The sequence below is a fragment of the Xyrauchen texanus genome, chromosome 5 (genome assembly GCF_025860055.1).
Source record: "Xyrauchen texanus isolate HMW12.3.18 chromosome 5, RBS_HiC_50CHRs, whole genome shotgun sequence".
In the NCBI taxonomy this organism is placed as follows: domain Eukaryota; kingdom Metazoa; phylum Chordata; class Actinopteri; order Cypriniformes; family Catostomidae; genus Xyrauchen; species Xyrauchen texanus.
Window position 1 is genome coordinate 35,829,879 of NC_068280.1, and position 22,296 is coordinate 35,852,174.

The 22,296-nt window shown below is 36.6% G+C and overlaps 1 protein-coding gene across 1 annotated transcript in view; it reads right to left on the reverse strand.

Annotated features, from left to right (window-relative positions):
* Window positions 1-1,628: 1,628 nt before the first annotated feature.
* Window positions 1,629-22,296, reverse strand: part of LOC127643544 (LIM and calponin homology domains-containing protein 1-like) — a 69,615-nt gene continuing 48,947 nt past the window's right edge. Inside the window, exons 16-34 of the mRNA XM_052126335.1 lie at window positions 21,054-21,269; window positions 20,239-20,271; window positions 19,139-19,268; window positions 18,887-19,044; window positions 16,795-17,260; window positions 15,713-16,007; window positions 14,280-14,401; window positions 14,021-14,111; window positions 12,296-12,321; window positions 11,989-12,102; window positions 9,525-9,617; window positions 9,228-9,443; window positions 8,651-8,877; window positions 8,441-8,535; window positions 8,155-8,263; window positions 7,883-7,966; window positions 6,846-6,954; window positions 6,661-6,763; window positions 1,629-6,338 (exon numbers count right to left, since the gene is read on the reverse strand). Coding sequence (XP_051982295.1) covers window positions 6,313-6,338; window positions 6,661-6,763; window positions 6,846-6,954; window positions 7,883-7,966; window positions 8,155-8,263; window positions 8,441-8,535; window positions 8,651-8,877; window positions 9,228-9,443; window positions 9,525-9,617; window positions 11,989-12,102; window positions 12,296-12,321; window positions 14,021-14,111; window positions 14,280-14,401; window positions 15,713-16,007; window positions 16,795-17,260; window positions 18,887-19,044; window positions 19,139-19,268; window positions 20,239-20,271; window positions 21,054-21,269 — 2,713 coding nt within the window. The 3' untranslated portion in view covers window positions 1,629-6,312. The remainder of the gene's footprint in view (window positions 6,339-6,660; window positions 6,764-6,845; window positions 6,955-7,882; window positions 7,967-8,154; window positions 8,264-8,440; window positions 8,536-8,650; window positions 8,878-9,227; window positions 9,444-9,524; window positions 9,618-11,988; window positions 12,103-12,295; window positions 12,322-14,020; window positions 14,112-14,279; window positions 14,402-15,712; window positions 16,008-16,794; window positions 17,261-18,886; window positions 19,045-19,138; window positions 19,269-20,238; window positions 20,272-21,053; window positions 21,270-22,296) is intronic.

The following is a 22,296-nucleotide window of genomic DNA, read 5'->3' on the forward strand; positions in this document are numbered from 1 at the left end:
TTATTATTCTCCACCTCCTCCAAAAGAATTGTAACTTCATTTTTTGAAAATTGTGGTTTTCGCATCATTTTCAGACAGGTCATATGAACACATAGCTGTATGGCAAGGGGACTTAAATAGGTAGGCTAATGATCTTAAGCAAAATATGCAACAGGTGTCCATAATATAACAATCACAGTGTTTTTAAAACCCATCATTTATTTTCATTTTAATTGTGCTGATCTATCAATATTCAATAAGAAATTAATAAATATGAAATTGTGAAATTAATAGTTATAGATTTTGGGATCAGAGAAGACAACATTGTGTTTATATATGTATATATATTATTGTGCAAAGCATGAATGTTGAGTTGTTAACGTAATTACTCCACATCGTCACTAAGAAAGCGCAGTCGAAAAGAGAAAATAACCAAATTTACAGCAGGTGGCGATATGTGCTCATAGCACCAGTCCGCCATTAGACCGAAGAAGAAGAAGAATAACGTCATAACGACAGCTCCAACCAATGTGGTTCAAACCATGGATCTGCGACACAGGTACCATGGTTTCGGGAAACAGTAGTGACTAGCTAGTTGATTTCTTTAAAGATGCATCGTACTATGGTAGTTAAACCAGCGAGTTGCATCGTTGTACGGGAAACGCACCGTTAGCCAGTTTTGTCAATAGATTTAAAGTACCGTTTTTGAAGAGTGCGCATGTGTGAACGTGCTCTAGTGCGTAAGAAATAAAGCAAATAACTGAGAAAAATATGATATAGTCCTCAGATGACATGTCCGTAATTTATAGCAAAACATCTAGCATTAATTCGATCGCAAACAGATTCATTAAAAGTAGTTTTTACTCCACCACATGTGTGACATCATTAACCAACATGGTTGAACAACCAATTTGCGACAATACGGTTTCGGGAAACAGTCGTGACTAGCAAGTTGATTTCTTCAACAGTGCGTCGTACTGTATGTATGTATATATATTTATATTCTATGTGTGTGTGTGTGTGTGTATATGTATGTATATATATATATATATATATATATATATATATATATATATATATATATATATATATATATATATATATATATATTTAATGGCGTTGTGCAGGTTTATGTGAATGTATCATAACATTAGGATGTTAATAATTATGACCATAGACACTCGAGAAAAATATATACAGTAAATACTGTAAATGTATTATACCTTATGGGAACAGTCCCTTCCCTCCAAAATTAAACACAAGAAACATGTATTCAATATATATATATATATATATATATATATATATATTTATGCAATGCATAGAATCATGCAGATACGAGTCAGGAGCTTCAATTAATGTTCACATCAACCATCAAAATAGGGGAAAAAAATTATCTCAGCGATTTCAAGCATGGCATGATTTTTGGTGCCAGTAGGGCTGGTTTGAGTATTTCTGTAACTGCTGATCTCCTGGGATTTTCATGTACAACAGTTGAATTTACTCAAATTCTACAGTAACTCATATAACCACTCTGTACAATTGTAGTAAGCAGAATAGCATCTCAGAATGCACAGCATGTTGAACCTTGAGGCGGATGGGCTACAAAGGCAGAAGGCCATGTCGGGTTCCACATCTGTCAGCCAAGAACAGAAAGCAGAGGCTGCAGTGGGCCTACCATCTTAGCAGAAATCAAAATCTGTACATTATTATAAACTTTTGGCCACCAGTGTATGTTTACCATAGTTTATGTAAGACAGTTGACGAGTTTTCATAAATTTGACATTAAAATGGCATCTTTCAGAGCTGCGATTTCTTAAGTCCCTCCCTTGACATAATCAGCTGTCCTATGATTGGGCGATAATTGTGAAAAGCTGCATGTTACAACGGCATGTAATTGGATGATAATAAGTGTGGTTTACAATCACACCAATACACTGATTTCTCCCAAACATGATCTTATTTATAAATCAGACAAAGTAATCCGCACTTACATGACATTTTAAATAATCGCTTTTGACATCAAACCGTGAAGAGGCAGGCGCACAACACTTGCGCACAATTTATAAGCCAGTAAGAATGCTGTAAAATGTGATATACTGTTTACATGCGACATGAAATTGGGGTAATGGGTAAATATTTACCCCTGTTGAGCAGTTTAATTCTTAAGCCGTTTATGACCTTGCCAATAATGCAAAGGATTATTGCAATAACATAAACACACATGTTGTCGCCTTAAAGGGATAGTTCACCCCAAAATTAAAATGCTCTCATCATTTATTCACCCTCATGCCATCCCAGATGTGTGACTGTAATTCTTCTGCTGAAGATTTTTAGAAGAACATCTTAGCTCTTTAAGTCCTCACAATGCAAGTGAATCTGTACCAAAATTATAAAGATTGAAAAGGACATTAAGGCAGCATGAAAGTGATCCTTAAGACTCCAGTGGTAAAATCTATATCTTTTGAAGCAATATGATAGGTGTGGGTGAGAAACAAATCAATATTGAAGTCCTTTTAACTATCAATCCCTATTTTCACTTTCACTCTCACACTCTTCTTCTTTAATTTTTGATGATTTGTATTCTTCATGCATATCGCCACCTACTGGGCAGGGAGGAGAATTTATATTTAAAAAGTACTTAAATAATGATCTGTTTCTCACCCACACCTATCATATCACTTCTGAAGAAATGGATTAAACCAATGGAGTTGTGGATTTCTTTCATGCTGCCTTTAGTGCTTTTTGGAGCTTCAAAACGTTGGTACCCCTTCATTTGCAGAAGATCTACAGAGCTTAAATATTCTTCTAAAAATCTTTGTGTTCAGCAGAAGAAAGAAAGTCATACACATCTGGGATGATATAAGGGTGTGTTGAGTACATGATGAGAAAACAATATTTTTTGGGTGAACTATTCCTTGAAGAATGTAATCGGTGCAAGAACATGCATGTAAGGTCATAAACAACATAAGAATATGTAAACACACCCAGTGACATCGTTTTGATGATTCAATTATATTTTTGACTTTAAATAGTCAAAGTAAAATGAAACAATTTTTACATTAATTGTAAGGAAAGACAGAATTGAAGGCACATATCAGCAGTAGAAGAATAATGTGAGGGCAGTTTTAGTTTGAGAGTCTTGTCTGCAATATTACTAATTAGAATTAACTAATGTTATGCTCAAAACCACCCTTAACACTCAAGATATAGTTTTTTTATATATATATATGAATACTAGAGACACTGACTGAATGAAATATGGACAGAGATGCACAAACAATTGTAAAACTAAACTGTTCATTCACTGGCTGTAGTTGAAAGATTGCATGTAATTAATTTAATATTTTAAAAGGTCAAATCATAGATGATCATGAAGCATTGTGTCTCATATCTGTGAAGAGTGGGATACCATGTATAGATTTGTCTGCTGTGGAGCATGTTTAGGAGTTACAAGATGCATCAACTGTAATTAAATAATTTCAGAGCTCTATACACAATCCATTAACTGAAACAAAACAGGCATTTCCCACCAAAGTTCATAGTCACATGTATAATATTATTTGGATTTAGAGCTCATTTTAATTTGTTCATATCAAATATGTTTTGGCATCTCTGATATAAATAAAAAAAGGTGGATTATTTTTCCAAGCTTCAGTGAGTTCTGCAAAACATTTGTGTTTCCATGAATCCAAATAGCAGTCTTTGTTTGACAGCTGCACTACAAGATATATTTTCTTATTATTCAAAGGCATTAAATGTAGTTGGCAGAAAAAGTTTCTCATGAGCCCAAATAATTGATACTGCCTTTTTTTGTTAAAACCATTCTTGTTGGGAGAGTATGGCTGATAACACAGACTAACAACAGTTGAACTAACATTATGTCACAGAAACTGTACATACTTACACCGATAACCTTTGTTTTAAAATGAAAATCACACCAAGGCTTAATGCTATATTAGGCATAAAAGAAATTCATGTTTCTAAAGTCACAAACACAACCATGTGGCTAGAATGCAAGTGCATTTAAAATAGTTTATTATAGTTTATTTAAAAACATACACTTGCTATAAAAGCCATTGCATTTCAGCATCTTGTAGGTTGTCTTGTGCGACTCATTTTCAAAGGGTATAATAAATATAGAATAAGGTATTTGTCACACACTCACTCCTTGACTACTCTTTCAAGAAATGATTGCCTTACTGTTGCTCTAGTTTCAGTTCATATTCTTAAATGTTACATAAATAAAACAAATGATATACAGGCAAATGTCAAAATCCCCAAAATGTAAATGACAATGTCTTCTAAATCTCAAATATTAACAGAAAGCAAAAGCAGGAATTATTTGCTGATGTTGTTGAAAACAATATTCCTTAGTGGCATGAATATTACATTGAATATGAAGACCTTTTCAGTTGCTTTAGAGCTAAACAAATATGGATGTTTAATGATTTTTTAATCTTTAAATGCACATGAAATGACTAAAAAGCTTACATACAGAGGTCGGGCTTTCCATTTTAAATCTCTTGTTCAGTTAAAGAGTTACTGAATAAAGTACCAGGGTAAAAGCAGAGTGCATATGCACAATACTCAAACCAATTTACATGGGTAAATTGAAGCTTTGGGTGTAAGGGTGGTCAACACTAGACACTAGGAGAAATTTATAAGGCACAACATTGCAGATAAGAGAGCAAAGGCAACAAAAAAATAAAATAAAACCAATTTTAACTGAATGTTTTCAAAAGCTAGAAGGGTTACACTTTGCATTTAAGTGTTCATGTTACAGTACTAACATATCTTAATAAACAACATGTACTATGCATACATAGAGCTGTTTGTAACTGCACATTGTTAAAATTATAACTTTTAGTAGCACATAATATGTGAGTGACCAAGGAAAGTTTCAGGGATCGTGCAATCTTCTTGCCATTCAAATGTAGAGCAAAACCTTTAAATATTAATAACAGAAAGAAAAATTATCTAATGGAAATGTAAAGATATACCCACTAGCAAAATGCGCCATTACATAACATGCTCTCTACAGTACATGGGCTCTTAATATTGCACAAATAAAGTATCAAATCCCTCACTGATCAAACAAGAAAAACAGGCAATGCAAAATGGAAAAATTAACAGAACATTTAAATCAAAACTATTCCAGTTCAAGACATTTTTTCAAACCACAAATAAAAGAGATGGTCAATCTTATCTGTATTCATTTCATATTGTCAGTTAAGGCATCAGGACAAATCTGCCAGACCTAAGCTTTTCAAACCATGTGTTCATATGTAGAATTACATAGAGTTTCTGACCAAATAAGGTGAAAGACCTTCTGAGAAAAGAGGTGATATAATATTAAAAGAATAATATTATCTGACCACTATCACTGTGTAAATAAAGAACTATAACACAAATATGGAGTGCCACAAGGCTCTGTATTAGGTCCTCTGCTGATCTCTGTGTACATGCTTCCCTTAAGAAACACAGAATTTGTGGAATCAAGATTTTATGGATGGAAAAATCTTGAATTGCTTCATGTTCCAGATTCCTCACAATAGTAATGAAGAGTTTAGTCACACTCTACATTACAGTGACCATGTTACTGCGTATTTACATAAGTAAATAAATCCCCCTGCCCATGGACAAAAATGGTATACTATATTTCTTCAAATCACACAAAACTGTCTGGTCCAGTTAATGTGCATGCACTCTCTAGAGTAAAACAAACTCCATCAAATAGGCAACTGGCTCTTTAAACTTAAAGGCAGGACTTCTATATCTGGACTTCCAGACTTCCGCTATATTGATTGAAGCGATTTCTCCCAGTCATTTTTAAAATGCACCGTTTCCACCTAGACTGTCACTGGAAAAACTCATGACCAAAATGTTGACAATATTTAGTTTCATTTTTTGGACAAGCTTTAAATTACACTACTGTTATTGCTAACAAAATACCATAAATACATAATGTGTGTAACATAGACAGTGTGAGGTAAAGTGCAACTACTGGAATACTTCTTAAGTCTAAAACAAATGAACATGAACAAGCAACTACTATTACAGTAATAACCTGCTGTAATATTTTATGGACTTTTTACCAAGTATGTGATAATAACATACTCAAACAAGCACAAAAAATGGTCTTTGCTTTACAGTCTAATGGAGTCCAGAAGAAAACCGGTTGTACTCTTGATTCCAGTATTGACGTTTAGTCTATGCATGATTGTGCCTTAAGGAACAATGTTGGAAACGTATAAACAAAAATCTTCCTTCTTGGGTCCTGGCTTGGTTCAACTTATTTTGGATACAGTTGCTCATCAGGACTGCAGAGGATCACAATGTTGTTGGCTGGCCAGCAGCTGCAAGGAATAAAGGAGCTACGTAAAGATCTGTTTGACTGTCAGAACATTTTCACAAAAAAATCAATAAAATTAATAGACTACATTTTATTCCCTGTCCTTTACGATTGTTGCTTGTCAGACTGAGAGATCTTGGATAAAAGATAAGTCAGACTGTGCAACATAAATTTTGACAGTAAAATAAAAGTCTCTGGAGTCTGTCATGGCAGAGCAAAAGATGGAATTATTGGACTGTTCATTATTCATTTTGTGACAAAAAAATGAAAACCTGCACAATTAGGAACAAAAAGATGAGCGTGTTTGAGACACACTTAAAACTCACCCCGTGACTTTATGTAGCATTCTTGACAATTAAGAAGTCCATTTCGAATTCTGACGTCAGTTCCAGCACTTGTGTCACCAAGTAACCCTTTACATATGCCACACTAGAAAACATAAAATATCAATGTAAGAGGATGCACACATTACCCACATACATATACAGAGAGAAACACAAATTAACATTACCTTAAAACACTGAATATGAAAGTACAGCCCCAAGGTTTCAATGATCATAGCTGCTCCTTTGCCCAACGGATGCGCACAACTAGAGCAGAGCTTTTTTCCACTTACCGACCTGTAGAGAGTGCAAAAACATACATTAATGCAAAAACCATACATATTCAATAAGCTTTAATGAATAGAACAGCACCAATAAGAACAAAAAGTCTTACACTTTACATTTTGTTTTTCAAAATGAATACAAAACTTCATAGAAATTAATATTAGCATAAACTATTTTACATAACAAAAGTTTCTGAACTTTACAGTAACTGTCATACTGCTCAGCCCTTACACATACCTACAGTGTTTACATACATACTCACACAGTGGAGTTCAAAAGTCTGAGTCTACTAGTAAAAATGTATTTAGCATTTTCTCATTTGTATTCTCATTACTCTAAGTTTACTTTAAAATAACATGCATTTCAGAATTTATTACTATTTGGTATGTTCCTCTTTTGCTTTAATAACAGCATGCACTCGAGCTGGCATGAACTCAGGAAAGTGGTAACACAAGGAAAGTGGTAACACAAGCAAAAATGCAATCAAAACATGTATGGGAAATTTGCATACATAAGCATTCAGCATGTTTATGTAACTCCTGAAATTAAAGCATTGACAATGTCTTACAATAATGGTGGCAAAACTTTAGAATAATACTTACATTTGAAATCGATGCATTATAGCTTACAGGCCAGTTCAACAGCATGACAAATTCACTGTGTCTAGTTCAAAAGCATTTTTACATTTACATTTATGCATTTGGCAGACACTTTAATCCAAAGTGACTTACAGTGCACTTATTACAGGGAATTAAGTGCCTTGCTCAAGGACTCAATGGTGGTGGCCGTGGGGATCGAACCAGCGACCTTATGAATAACAGTTATTTGCTTTAGCCCACTCCACCACCACCACTTTATAACACACATTAACAGAAGCTGTGCCCACAGAAACACATTTCTGTAAGTGGTCTCTAGTATATGTTGAAGGGAAAGCTCATACCTGCTGGGGGATGGAGGCAGTGTGTCTTGTGGTGAAGTTGATTTTGATGATTGTGTTCCTAAAACATTTTCACACGACCCAGTCCTGCCACACATAAACACAAGCATACAGATAGTTAAAAGCAAGTTGTATGCAAAAATGTTCCATGTTGCAAAAAAGGAAAGAAAAAAAAAAGATCTAAACTATTAAGCGTCCTCTGCACATAGCAAAGCCAAGCAGCCTTTTGACATACATGTCTTTGTGCAAGACTGCATGCTTTCCCACACACACACCTCCTCATCCCTGTGGTCTGGCTCTGGGGTGGACTCTGTTTACGGTCCAATGAAGCAGTTTTCTTCAGATCCTCTTGTCTGCCTTTAGACTTACAGTTCCATGATCCATCTGCAATATTGACAAAAAAACACAAAGAACACATCTTCAGTGGTCTTGCAGAGTCCATGCCTCAGCGGGTCAGTGCTGTTTTGGCGGCACGTGGAGAACAAACAGCATATTAGGAGGTCATGATGTTTTGGCTCATCAGTGTATATGTATGTGTGTGTGCACATGTGTATGTCTTACCCTGTATAAACTGCAGTTGTGGTGTAGCTGTTTGGCTCTCCTGCGGTTCAGTTCTCTGGCCGTTTTGTTGAGCTGGTGTGATTACTTCAACAGGGCTAAGACAAAGAGGTTACATTAGCATACAAGCATTCAAATAAAACACTACTTCAGAGTTTAACTCTTTTATACAGAATGATGCTTTCAACATTGTAAATTCTAGTTGTCTGTTACCCCTTTTCCACAGATAAAGTGCCAGTGCCAAAGCCAGTATCCAATCTGAAACACTCTGTGAAATTCCACCAGAGAAAATCAATTTCTGTGCCAGAAAGATCAGCTCTGCACCACCCCCTCAAACCAGGAACCAGAACTGAGGGGGCGGTTGGCTGGATAAAGTAGTTTTCAAAACAACAACATCTCAACACACAAAACAAAACTAGATTGCTCCTTTTGTAACCAATGCATTATAAAATCAGTTCTGACAACCTTATCCAAATTTTCCCATGGTGCTGGGGCAGGAGGAGGGTGAATGCAATGCAAGGCTGCACTGCTGAACTTGAGTCGAACATATCGGCCTGCGGAGAACCTATCAGAGTTTCCAGACTTAACCTAATAGTACATTTCTCAAATCTAGAAATGAGATTCATCAACAAAGACTACAATGAATGTTTGTTGACAGGTTACTAACATATTTATGTCATTGTTCGGCTGTTAAGTCAGTGGAACTGTGGGTCAGATCAGAGAGCGGTTCACAAATGCCACGGGCAAGCACCATTTGAATAGAAAAGTGGTAGTGTGTGTTCTAATGAATTTTGTAAATATTCCACCTGTGTGTTAGTCCGTTACTCTGGTTCATCTGTGCTTGTCTCTCCAGCATTTCCTGTTTCCTTTCCCAGTCGGCCAATGAAAGGACAATGGTGTCATGTGGTGGCTGGCTGAGGGAGGGGGTCTCAGTCACACTTCTGGAGGGTAAAACTGAGGAGTGAGTGGTCAGTGGGGTCACAGTTTCCTCCAGAATCCTTTTCTCCTGTAGATTAAGACCTTATTAGTACCAGGCTGATGGTGGACGTTGTGATGTGAGCTGTGCTGAAAGATTAAGATGATGCACCTCTTCATGGTATCTCCTCTCCTCCTCTTCCACTTCTTTCTGTGCTCTCTCCCACTCCTCCTTCAGCTTCTCCTGCTCTCTCTGGTATTTCTCCTGCAGAGAGAGAAAAAGAGGGATTAAATCAATAACCTGAGAGAGAGTTATAAAGAAAGAGAAAGGGACTTTCTACAGAAGACAACAGTGCAATGGATTCGAGAGCAGGTGAAGCGAAGGCAGAGATAGAGTCGGACAAATGCCATGCCAACCTGAATGCTGAAACCTACACCAAAAACCAACACCATTCATGACAGAGGAAGTTGCTGCAACAGAATACCAGGTGTGCACTTCTCTCAGACAACTCTCAACTTAAGACGGCACGCCCACAGATCATTCACTGGGCATCTGATGCAGTGGTGGCTGGTGCTTTTCAAAAGTGGGAAAGAACAGACAGTTTTTGGTGTCTGTATTGTTGCTCAAACTAATTGAAATTTCCTAACAAAAATAATTAACTAAGCTCAAATCTGTTTTTGCCACAAAAGATTGGATTATGAAAGCTTAAATAAGCTTATAGTGTGTAATGTCAGACTGCAAAAAGCTTTTACATTTGATAAGCTGTCAATCAAGTACATGACCTTTTCAATTAGTGGCCTGCCCATTTGAAAGCTCGACCAATCATATAGAGACGTCAGGCTTCAAGCGGGGGACAAAAATATTGATTGAAAGCACTATGTCTAAAAGGCAATTAGATGCTGATCCAATACAATTAGTGCTCATAATGCTCTTATAGACTCCCAGAGAAGCTGTGCTTTCTGATCACAAAGTCTATACACATCTTCTGCTATTATTTTGGTGTTATCGATTTAACTATTTGTGGACACTACCACATCATTATTTGTATAATTTCCTATGGTCTATTATTGTGGTATAATGTATTTTAGGTAGCCCTGCCCCTAAATGGCACATAAAAACAAAACAAACTGTAGTTGGTCACTTTACATATCAGTCAGATGGTCTCTTCATATCAAAAATCCTTTTCACACCAAACCATGACGTTTTGCTACATGAACTTCCGACGAAATGTCTATTCACACAGAGACCGTTAAAAATGTAATTCAAAACTATTTCACCCCTGTAACTTTTACATACATTTATAATTGATTCCTGCATGGACCCTTCTGCATTCAACTGTCAATGCAAGAGATTAACATCTTGAACGGTGTTAAAGCATTTATTTACCTCAATTGGCATAACCGTTTCATTATGTTCTTTGCATGGTTTTGATGCATTTTGAGGAGTATATAATCTCTAAAAGAGTGCTGTTGCATATTTATAGCTATATTCCAAACAGCCTCCTGAACCCTACTTCTCCCTTTATAATGCCTCAATTAATGCCTGGATAATATAACACAATGTACAGTGATATAAATACCCAATGAAATAATGTACATTAAGATTAACCGGTATAGTATAAAATATGATGCATAACATTAAAATAATATAAAAGAAAATCATGGCTCACTGTCTTTTCTTTATTTAAATTATTGCATATTTGTATTGAATTCAGGGTTTCTTGTGCGTGGTTAGAAAACAGCACCATTACAGGAATACTTTGTTATATAATCCTTGCGATAACAATAGCAATGTGGTTCTGCAATATGTTGTCTACAGTTAAATATCGCATGTTGCATGCAATATTTTTTGGGCTATTTTACTACAAGCTTGGTGCAAACGAATACCGAACCTCGATGCTATTTTTTAATGCCAGGATAATATAACAGGTACAGTGATACAAATATGAAATAAATGTACATTATGAGGTATTATCACATTGCATAAATATTCTAAAAAGCAAGAATGTGTGTACAGCTTCAATCTTATTTATTTGCTGCATATTTGCATTGAATTTAATGTTTTTGTATGTGAGATGAGTACAAAGAGGACAGAGATATACAGAGTCTATATTTTTATGAACAATTATAGTACTGCATGCTAAAGGCCTAATATTAATAATAATATAATAAGCAGACAGTGTTATGTTTGCAGTACAAAAGTTTTGATAATTACTAAGAATAATTTTCAAGGGTGTGTATCAGCAGCACTTCTACTGCCACCAACGTGCTGATTCAGTATCTGCAGCGACTCAACAAATTACAAAAACATCTCATTGGTCAGACAGTTTTCATTGCAGTATGAAGAAAAAAAAAAAAAATCAGACTACTCTCAAAAAAACCCTTAGGATTGTTGCAGGACGATTTGTCGGACCTGGTGTGAATAGCACCATGGGAATCAATTATTCCTCCATTGACTCAATAACTGTGAGTCAAAAGTTTGTTGGACCAAGCATTCACACTGAAAAAACAGACTTGGTGTGAATAGGGCTTAAGTCTGCAGTTACTGGCCAGAATAAGCTGCAATGAGGTCCAAACTTAATGCTGTCTGTCTAAACGAGACTACTCTCAGATAAACCCCAAGTTGACAATTGTACCTGCAGCAGGCGTTCCTGCTCTTGTTGCCATCTCTCCTGCCGCCTGCGTTCTTCATTAGGATCCCATGTCCAATGGTCAACCCTTTTCGCAAGGTTCAACATTGGGGTTTCAATCTGATGCACGGACACATACAGAAGGATAAAGGATATAGAGGAGAGGACAGTAAGAAGACAGGGACCACCTACACTGTTCCAATGAGTGACTAACAAGGGAAACAGTATGGAAAATGATGGAGAAAAAGGAAAGATAAAGAGATATTTTGGAACTGAAGAATAAGTTTGAGCTTGGAACAACTGCAGTACTTACACATTCAATGGAATAGTCAGTCCCCTCTGTGGAGAAAAGGACAAACAATTGCTTTAGAAACTCATCATATACTCCTTAACATCTGCTTACACCAATGAAAGCAACAGCACCACTGGAGCTCCAACTGGTCCAGTTTACACCAGAACATTAGTCTTGGGTGATCTGATAACAAGTGGTCTGGCACTAAAATGTTCAAAATCAACAAAAAGGTATATTTGGGTGCAACAGTGTACCGATATTTTGCGCTTGTTTTACTTTTTTGCATTGACACAATGATGCAGTAAACAATGTATGTAGTCACAAAATGACCCTCCCCTTGAAATCTGATCATGAGTGGTCACAGGAGACCAGGAATAAATGATAATCAGTCTCGCCTAGCCACTTGTTCTCAGATCAAAGGTGATGGATATAATAATAAGTGAGCACTTGACCATAAATACACAGAGCATTAAACACTAAAATAACACAAATAAATGAGATAGAGAGATAGAAAGAAAGACAAGAGGGGTTTATTTTCTCTGAGCTGTCAATACAGACATGGAAACATATGAAACTCAAAGCAATATAACATAGAACAACATGGCAATTTCTACAAAGGTGCACATGGTTGCACAATGATCAGACTAAATCAGATCTACCCTCATGAACTGCTGACATATGACTCCATGCTACAAATGCTCGGTGAGGACAAAATGACAGAGTGGTAAAGGTTAAAAACCAGCTTAGAAAGTCTATATAGAGACTGTCTCATAGTGCCCTCAGCAGACAAGTGTAAATAATGCACCTACACAGGAAAGACAGTCAAAGGAGGAGGCCAAACAAGATATGGGCAGATGGATAAATATGTGCTCCTCTGCCATTCATGGAGAAGGAAGCCCTGTGCCATTAGTTCAGTTTTACCTGTTAGGGCGAAGAACTCCCAGCGTAACCTAGAACTATTAGAGGTGGGTGAGGACCCTACCAGACTCCCCCAAATGAAAAAGGGAAAGTCAATGAAAGAGAAAGACAGGCAAAAAGCAAGAGAGAGAGGTGGAAATGATAAACCAGACAGAAAGGTAACCTAACATAAGAATAAAGGAATAGTTCACCCAAAAATGCAAATGCTCTCATCATTTACTCACCCCTCATACCATTCCAGATGTATATGACTTATTTTTTCCTGCTAAACAAAAACAAAGATTTTAAGAGGATCATCTCTGCTCTGTAGGTCCATACAATGCAAGTTAATTTGGTCCAAAACTTTGAAGCTCAAAAAAAGCACGTAATGGTAGCATGAAAGTAAACTATTCAAATTCAGTTGTTAAATCCGTGTCTTCAGAAGTGATATGATATGAAATGTGATATGATTCTGAAGACATGGATTTAACCACTGGAGTCATATGGATTACTTTTATGCTGCCTTTATATGCTTTTTGGAGCTTAAAGATTGTACACTGTGGACACTGTGGATTGGAAACTGTGACTTGCATTGTATGGACCTACAGAGCTGAAATATTCTTGCAAAAGTCTTGGTTTGTGTTCAGCAGAAGAAAAAAACTATTCATGCCTGGGATGGTATGAGGTAAGTAAATGATGAGAGAATTTTCATTTTTGGGTGAACTGTACATTTAAGAGGAGGCAAATGAAAAAAGTGGGGAAGTTTGAGCAGTGATTTGTTTCAATTACTGGCATTCCAGTGTATTTTTATCTCCCATCACATTCTGTGCTCAAGTGGAGTAGTATTACCGGTCATTGAGAGTGAGTATGAAGTCTGGTCAGCCTTGATGGACTCGATAGATGAGCTCAGATCAAATGAATTCTGGACTGAAGCACAAAGCTGTTGGGAATTAAAAAGGAAATAATTATAGATTCTCCCTCTTTTCTTTGATCGCAATATGAAAATTAAAATAGTTTCTATCCAACCAAGCAGTAGCTTAATTTAGCAAGGCATTGTTCAGTGCTTTTTTTATCAACCCAAAAGTGAAAGCAAGATATCAAGGCCCACCTGGTCTGCGCTAGAGGTGTCACTTGGTTGGACGGGGTGTGTCTGAGTGAGTTCTGTTACAATAGTCGTTGTGACAACACAGCTGCGCTTCACCATCATATCAGGCATTGACTGTTTTTCTGCTAAATAGGCAAAGGTAAGTTAACAAAAGAATCAATGCAACCTTTGCTTACTCTGCTTTAAAGGGGTCATATATCATTTCATTTATGTCCGTTATCCTCTTGTAATGGTTTTCATGAACACTTACACAAGGAGTATGAGTCTGTTGTTGGGTCCAATATAGTTTGTGCTGCCCAATCCTTCATTAACATTAAAAAACATTCTAAAATTGAATTTGTTTGTTTTTCTCAGGGGCTTAGCATCACCCCATTAGCCTCTGCTAGTGGATGTCAGAACTACACCATTTGGTGCCAAAAAGCATGTTTCCCCATTGAAGGCCATTAAAAAATAACAGCATTCTTACGATATACTGTATATATATATTTTCCCAAGCAACATATAATTCTTGAGTCTTTCATTATATTATAACAGATGCTTTACCAGTAACAGGTGTCATATTGCCATATGTGAGAAATAATGTGTTCATTTATTCACATTGGAACAAGCTGTTTTGGCCAATTGGATTGAAAAAATGCTCTTTTTGGAGAAAATGTTGACTTCTGAATGTCACAATACACTCACTGAGCACTTTATTAGGAACACTATTGACCGAATTGTCTTCTGCTGTTGTAGCCCATCCACCTTAAGGTTCAACATGTTGTGCATTCTGAGATGCTATTCTGCCCACTACAGTGGTACAGTTGAGTGGTTATCCGAGTTACCATAACCTTTCTGTCAACTTGAACCAGTCTGGATATTCTCCACTGACTTCTCTCATCAACAAGGCATTTCCATCCATAGAACTGCCACTCACTGGATGTTCATTGTTTTTGGCACCATTCTGAGTAAAATCTAGAGACTTTTGTGCATGAAAATCCCAGGAGATCAGCAGTTACAGAAACACTCAATCCAGCCCGTCTGGCATCAACAATAATGCCACGGTCCAAATCACTGAGATCGCATTTTACCCCATTCTGATGGTTGATGTGAACATTAAGATGTGACGATCCTGAACTGTAGCTGCATGATTTTATGCATTGCACTGATGCAACACAATTGGCTGAATAGATAATCGCATGAATAAGTAGGTGTTCCTAGTACAGTGCTCAGTGAGTGAATGTTTACATAGTAACTAAGAAAAAGAAAAGATTTCTCTTTATATCCAACCATCCATCATCGCTTATTGTCCCATGTAGGGTAGTGCTGGAGTCTATTCCAGCTGTCTTGGGCCGAACATATCATTTCTCATTATATAATTATATGACTCCCTTAAAAAAAAAAAAAAAAAAACTTGTGGATATTGAGAACTTTGGTTAATTATTATATATTTTTACCTGGTTCTGACTGTAGTGTAGTTGAGGTCTCTTCTTTGCTATTCTCTTGGTGAATGCTTAGAGAACATTCTTTTTCCTTCATTACAACCTTTTTCTCCTGGTCAGGAAGAGATGCCTGTGTGTTTTGCTGATGGTGTGAGTTTTCTAACACAGTTAGCTCAATTTGTTGAGTCTGAGTGGCTGACTTTGGAGGTGAGGAAGAGAAGGAGACAGGATGTATTAGAGACACCCCAACTACACGGTCTCTTCTCTCCTCTTGAGTGCTCTCTCCATTCACACGCACCAGCCCATCAGTCTGCATTAAAAACAAAGAACACACATTACTATGCCAAGCTGAACATTTTGGAGTATGCACACATTTATTATTAAAGCTACTGGGTGTAATTTTCAATGTTAAAATACTTTCTCTTGTCCCAGTTTATTATGCAGAGACAACTAAAATAAAGCCGATTGTAGGTTGACTTCCCCAAACACCGTGGCGCTATAATAACATTGCTCTGATTGAGCCAATGCTACTATGTTAAGCTGTTCAAACTAACAATGGCCTGTGTTCAGGGCAGGCCTGTTTGCCTGACAACAGAGTGCAACAGTATATATATATGAATAATTTTTTCCCATTCATTTTTTCCATAGGGATTTATTAAAATCCTTCATTAAAGAGTTCTAAGCCATGAACCAAACCAACCAGTTCCGAGGTGAATCACAACATTACAATCTTTAATTTGAAGCAAAATAAATATAAAATATAAAACTATTGATTTCAAGTTGTTGATTTATAAGTATAGAAACAATATGTTTATAGTATATTGCAAAAAAGTGAGACATTTGCAGTGTGTCATGGAAGTGGGTGGTTGCTGCTGGGTATGTTTGCTGAGATTTTCTGATTGGAGGGCAAAGGTATGAGTTTATACTCATTTTATAAAGGCTTTGAATACTTTCGAGACATCTCCAATCAGCCTGATGTAGATAGGAAGAATGTTTGGGAAAAATCTTTAGAAACAGACATTATTTTGCAATTCTCTTTGGTGGAAATTAAACACAGCAGCTTTAAATGTATTGGTTATCGAGTATTATATCCTTGCCTTCAGTGTTTTGTGCGGGCCCTGGCTGAATCTGGGCTGGCTGTAGGGTTTTGGGGTGATTAGAGGAACAGGCTTTGAACAAACAAGGGGACGTATGGGTGCCGATGGGATTTCTGGATTTTTGGTGGTCTTTGTCGGTGATGGTTCAGGGCACTTGGGCTGTCGCGGTGTCTGATTTTGTACAATCTTCTGGTCAGCAAGGACACTGTGCTGTATTTGGGTGGTTTGTGTAGGCTCTGGAGCTTCTGGTTCTACTGGGGCAGGGCTTGTGCTCTGCTTCACATGCTGTTGGAGAGGAGAAGTGTGGATCGGCATGGCAGCAGAAGGCAGTTTGGGGAGCTGGAGTTTCTCCAGGATTGCGTCGCTGATGGTGAAACGGAGAGCGTAGCGTTGAAGCACTGCTGCTTTCTCTTCTGGGGTGGAGGCCTTGCAGTACTGTTCATGTAGCTCCTGTTCTCTACGCTCTCTGAGTGTGAAAGAGAGAGAGAGGTCAACAGATTTTTAACAAATAAAGCAGTAAGGAAGACATTTAAACCAATGCATTCCCATGAATTTTTCAAGACTTTTCAAGTTTCTTGGATTACTAGATAAGGATTTAAAAAATGTATTTATAGTGCTCACTCTCAAAGAGCTATTTCCAGCCAATGAAATATTTTAAAGCATAGCATGACTTGTAAAAATTATATTCACAAAAGAAATTCCATGACTTTAAGATTTACAGCATTTCCATGACTTTTCAGGTTTTCCTTGACCGTGGGAACGCTGTCTTAGAGACAATTTCATTTAATGCTGTATTTAAGCAAAAAACCTGGTTTTATTCACTCACCCCAACAATCAAGTTTAACCAGGTGCTAAATGCACTGAAATACATCTGCCCTATGAGTTTTTAAATTAAGACATTGTTATTCTTTTCAGCTTAAACACGTCTCCTATCCATGTAAATAATGCTCATTTATAGACTTTTATTCACAAAACTCAAACATTTTTCACAATTAACAGGACACAAGCTGCAAAAAGAAGACATTTTGATGAGCATTTTCTTTTGATCATGGCAGCAGTAATTCATCAAATGATGATTACATGATTGAGAACAGCGTATACACGGCATACAGTATATCCAGACTGGTAGTGTACATGTGCACACAGTCAGCATTTTAAAGAGCCAATTCAAGTGTCAGAATCACAGATGCCGTACAGTCCCAACAAAGTATGGAAGGTCACAGCAGTCTGTTGCATCCTCCACAAACTAGCTCTCAGAACCAGAAATTGCATTAGTTTATGTTAATATCTGGAAAAAGGTCAATATACATCAATAATCATTATGAAATTTTTATGATTATCGATGTGTGAAAAAAGCATTGATCTCAATCCTAATGACTTGCATAATTTCTTCTAGAGGTCGACCAATATTAGATTTTACCAATTTGCGGCATACATTTGACACAATGGAAATAACTGATCAAAAAGTAGTTAATTAGCAATTAATTGGCAAAACCAATATATCGGTCAACCACAATTTGTTTTGGGTGAATTGGGTGCTGAACCAACGCATCTGCAAACAGAACAGTGCTATCAGAGGGTGCTATTCATTCTTAGTGAATTTGCCCCTGAATTTTACTAAATGGACAGAAAAAGAGGGTGATGGGAAGATTTTGAAAGTAAATGATAAATCACAAGTGCTTTACACAAGTGCACATATGCAAAGCATGTAATTTTAATGTACAGCTAGTTTCGTTTATTGGTAAAACTTTACAATAAGGTTCCATTTGTTAACATTAGTTAATGCATTAGGTATCATGAACTAACAATGAACAATATATTTTTATAGCATTTATTAATCTTTGTTAATGTTAGTTAATTAATTTTTAGTTGATGTTAGTTCATAGTGCATTAACTAATGTTCACAAATACAACTTTTGATTATAAAAATGTATTAGTACATGTTGAAATTCGCATTAACCATGATTAATAAATGCTGTAAAAGTAATGTTGATGGTTAGTGTTAGCTAATGTTAACTAATGTTAACAATTGGAAGTGTTACCAGTTTACTTCTAAATCTGGACGTTGTAGAGATTAAAATTTGTGTCTCACTTCTCCTCTACGATCTCTTTGTATGTTTTGATGCTCTTCTTGCGATGGCCAGATCCTCCATCTGTTTTCATCAACTTCTCCATCATCTTCCTCTCTTCCTCTTTTCTGATCAGATCCTGAGAGGCACTTCGCCTCCGATTCTTCCAGCGAGCCAAATCCTACACACAGAAGCCAGAAAAATTATAAACATACTGTAATATATGTATGAGATTTTGTTAAACATGTGTTTGTCTGTGGGTTTGCACGACTCACATCTTGCCACTGGTCCTCCTCCTCTTTGTGCTTGTTGTACTGGTTGTGTAACCGCTCATGTCGTGATTGGCTGTGCTGTCGGCGGTAGGCCAGCTCCTCTTCATCACGCATGTCAGTCAAACTCATACTCCTGTGAATAACAAACAAAAACAAAGAGAAATTTTAAAACACTCCATTTCTTTCAGCTGAAGAAGGAAAGATGAGATCAAAGCCAGATCCAAAATAGTACTACATCCCTTCCTCTGAGACCTGAAGACACAAAGACAGGACGTTCTCAATAGAAAAAGAAAGATGAAATGTCATTGTGATGTTAATCAAGGATGACATAGTTAAGTGGAAGTAAAGCTAGCCAAAGAGCAACACACATAGTTATCAGCACCATGAACAATAGAAACAGAACTACAAGAACAGGTTCATGTATGCATGTTCTAAAATATCTTTAGCGTTCTGCCTTTAAAGGAGTAGATCACCCAAAAAAAAAATTCTGTCATCATTTACTTACCATCATATAGTTTAAACACCCCACCCCCCATGAAGTTCACGAATCAGACAGCATTTCCCTCATGAACACACCTAAGAGAGCTAAGGCGAATTTTAAGATTTTCAGAGAATAACAACTTGAATTTTTATCATTTTTCACCCAGGAATTTCTGAAATGACTTTAGAAAACATAGAATATAGTCATATGGAGCACGTTTATAATTTGGGTTCATACTGAGAGTAGCACAAAGAGTAATTAAAGTAAATAACGACAGAATTTTCATTTAATTCCTTTAATGCAACGTATGCTGTAGTAGACTAAGGTTAGAAAAGTGAGTGTTTGTATATGTGTACGCATTTTAATCAGGCAGAAAAAAGCATCCACCACATCAAATCGTGAGAAAGATCCAAAAATATGCTTTTACATGCACATTTAGGGGCAGGCTATTTAGCTTTTGTGTATGCATGCATAAAAAGCAAGATAAAGTAGGTAAATGTAGAAAATGATTGTATCGACAATAGAGACACTGCATAAATGTATATTTTTATAGTACATGCAACTGACAATTTTCAGCAGCAGCTCTCATAAAAGAGAAAGAACGAAAGAAAAAAAAACTTACTCCGTTTCATCAGAAACACTAGTAGATCTGAATCTAGAACATTAATGGATAAAAAAAAATAGTTACACTTTAAAGAACAAAACATTACAACATAATAGATCACTGCAGGTTCATACCTTTCTTTATAAAAACAAGACAATGACCCCTCAAAATAAAAATATTGCTGCACAATAAAACTATGTGCAGAAACATCATGTATTTGATATTTACGTGTTTTCTAGCTCCTATTCAATGTTTTTAATGTAAATTAAAGTGCTTGTTTTATTAAGAGGTTATAATCAAAAAAGCTTTGGGCAGGGAAATGACTCTCAATTGTTAATTAAAGGTGCTGTAAGTAACATTCGCTGTTTCATAAACTTCCACTAGACATAGCCAGACTTCAGCAAACTCGAACGGTTAAGGCAAAGAGGGCTTCATAGTCTTTCAATTGGATAAAAAATAGTCACGTGGTCAGACTATTTTTTTTGCTGTTTACAGAGCCTAGTGCTGTCAGGTTCATATATTATTAGCAATAAGCTAAAGTAAAGATTTTCACAAAAAAATGTCCTGTTCCTATTTTACTAGACTGTTTTTAGGGCCATTAGGCATGTTTACATTGCAACACTGTTTACATGAGAGTACAGTACAATACAATATACTTGTATTTATATTGGGGTTAAATATAACCAGGACATTTTCTAGAAAGTTTTCGTAAGTATTACTCAAACAGAGACTGAAATATTGATCTAATGCAGAGATACAGACATGGCACATAATCTCTTTTCATGCAGAAGTTGGTAAAACTTAATAAATTGGTCCTTAAAGTGCTTTCTCACATTGGGGGTAGATCATCATCTTCCTGCCAAAGGGTCCGTCGTGAGGCTCGGTCAGGTTTGGGGGAGGAGCTTTTGATAATATTCTCATTTTTAATAAGACTTTCCTGTCCCACCACACACACAGAGCCCGTCTCTTGCCTGTCCATCATCTGAGGGCACTTCCTAGGCGTGTCCTCAGCATCTCTTGGGGGCGGGGCCACAGAGCTAAGGGTGAAGCTGAGAAAGTTGCCATGGTTACTAAAGCAAAGCAGGGCTTTGAAAGAGGCTGAGGAAGGCATTCAATTCCATGCTTTGTTCCGCTTGCCCTCTATGTTCTCTGGCAAAACACAAATCAATAGCCAGCCCAGCCAGAGAGGACAGAGAAGACAAGTACAAAGAACAGACTGAGGTTTTAAAATAAAGGCAAAAACACTCTAAATAACACGGCAATAAAATTTGCAGCTATCAGATACATCAAAGAAAAGCAAGAGACAAGAAGAACACAGTAATTCAGTGTAGTGAAAGAACGGCAAGCCACTTTCAAACATTAGTAAACAAACATATCCACCAAAAATCAGTGATCCCTTCTCTGTAATCTGAGAATCAAGCAATTGCAAGCCCAACACCAAAACTACAAGACAACAACAACCCATGTTAGTATACTAGGACTGCAACTGTTGATTATTTCTATGATTAATCGAATAGTGTATTATGGTAGTCCACAACTTATAGTCCACATCTTGACCAATGCTCTCCTTTAAAACAATGTGCAAATCAAAGTCTATATAATAATGATTATACAATGTGTGCAAAAAATTGGCCAATAATATTAAGTGTTCATATGCTTTGGACAACTTGGGGACCTTTCAGTCCAAATGCATTCTTGCACATAAAAGCTAGACATAGCGCAACAGTTAAAACAGAACCAAGGTGTCTCGAGATGATTTTAAGAGTTAAATATATTTTTTTAATGGGGCAACTGGCAAAGGCGACATCTATTACATGTTTACACAAAAAACAATATAAAAACAGTGCATACTGATGCAAAACAGGTTTGGTGTGAACAGCCCCTTATTCTGTACACTTTTATTCGACTGCATCTTGCTCTGTGGACTGCAAAGTGATGTCACTGGAGAAGGCTATCAGTGCACAGCGCAAAGACCTGACTAATCGCTAATAAAATTAATTCTTCATTGATTATTATTGATTAGTTAAAGCAGCCTTGTAATAGACATCAATGTAAACAAACACCATTGCATAAACA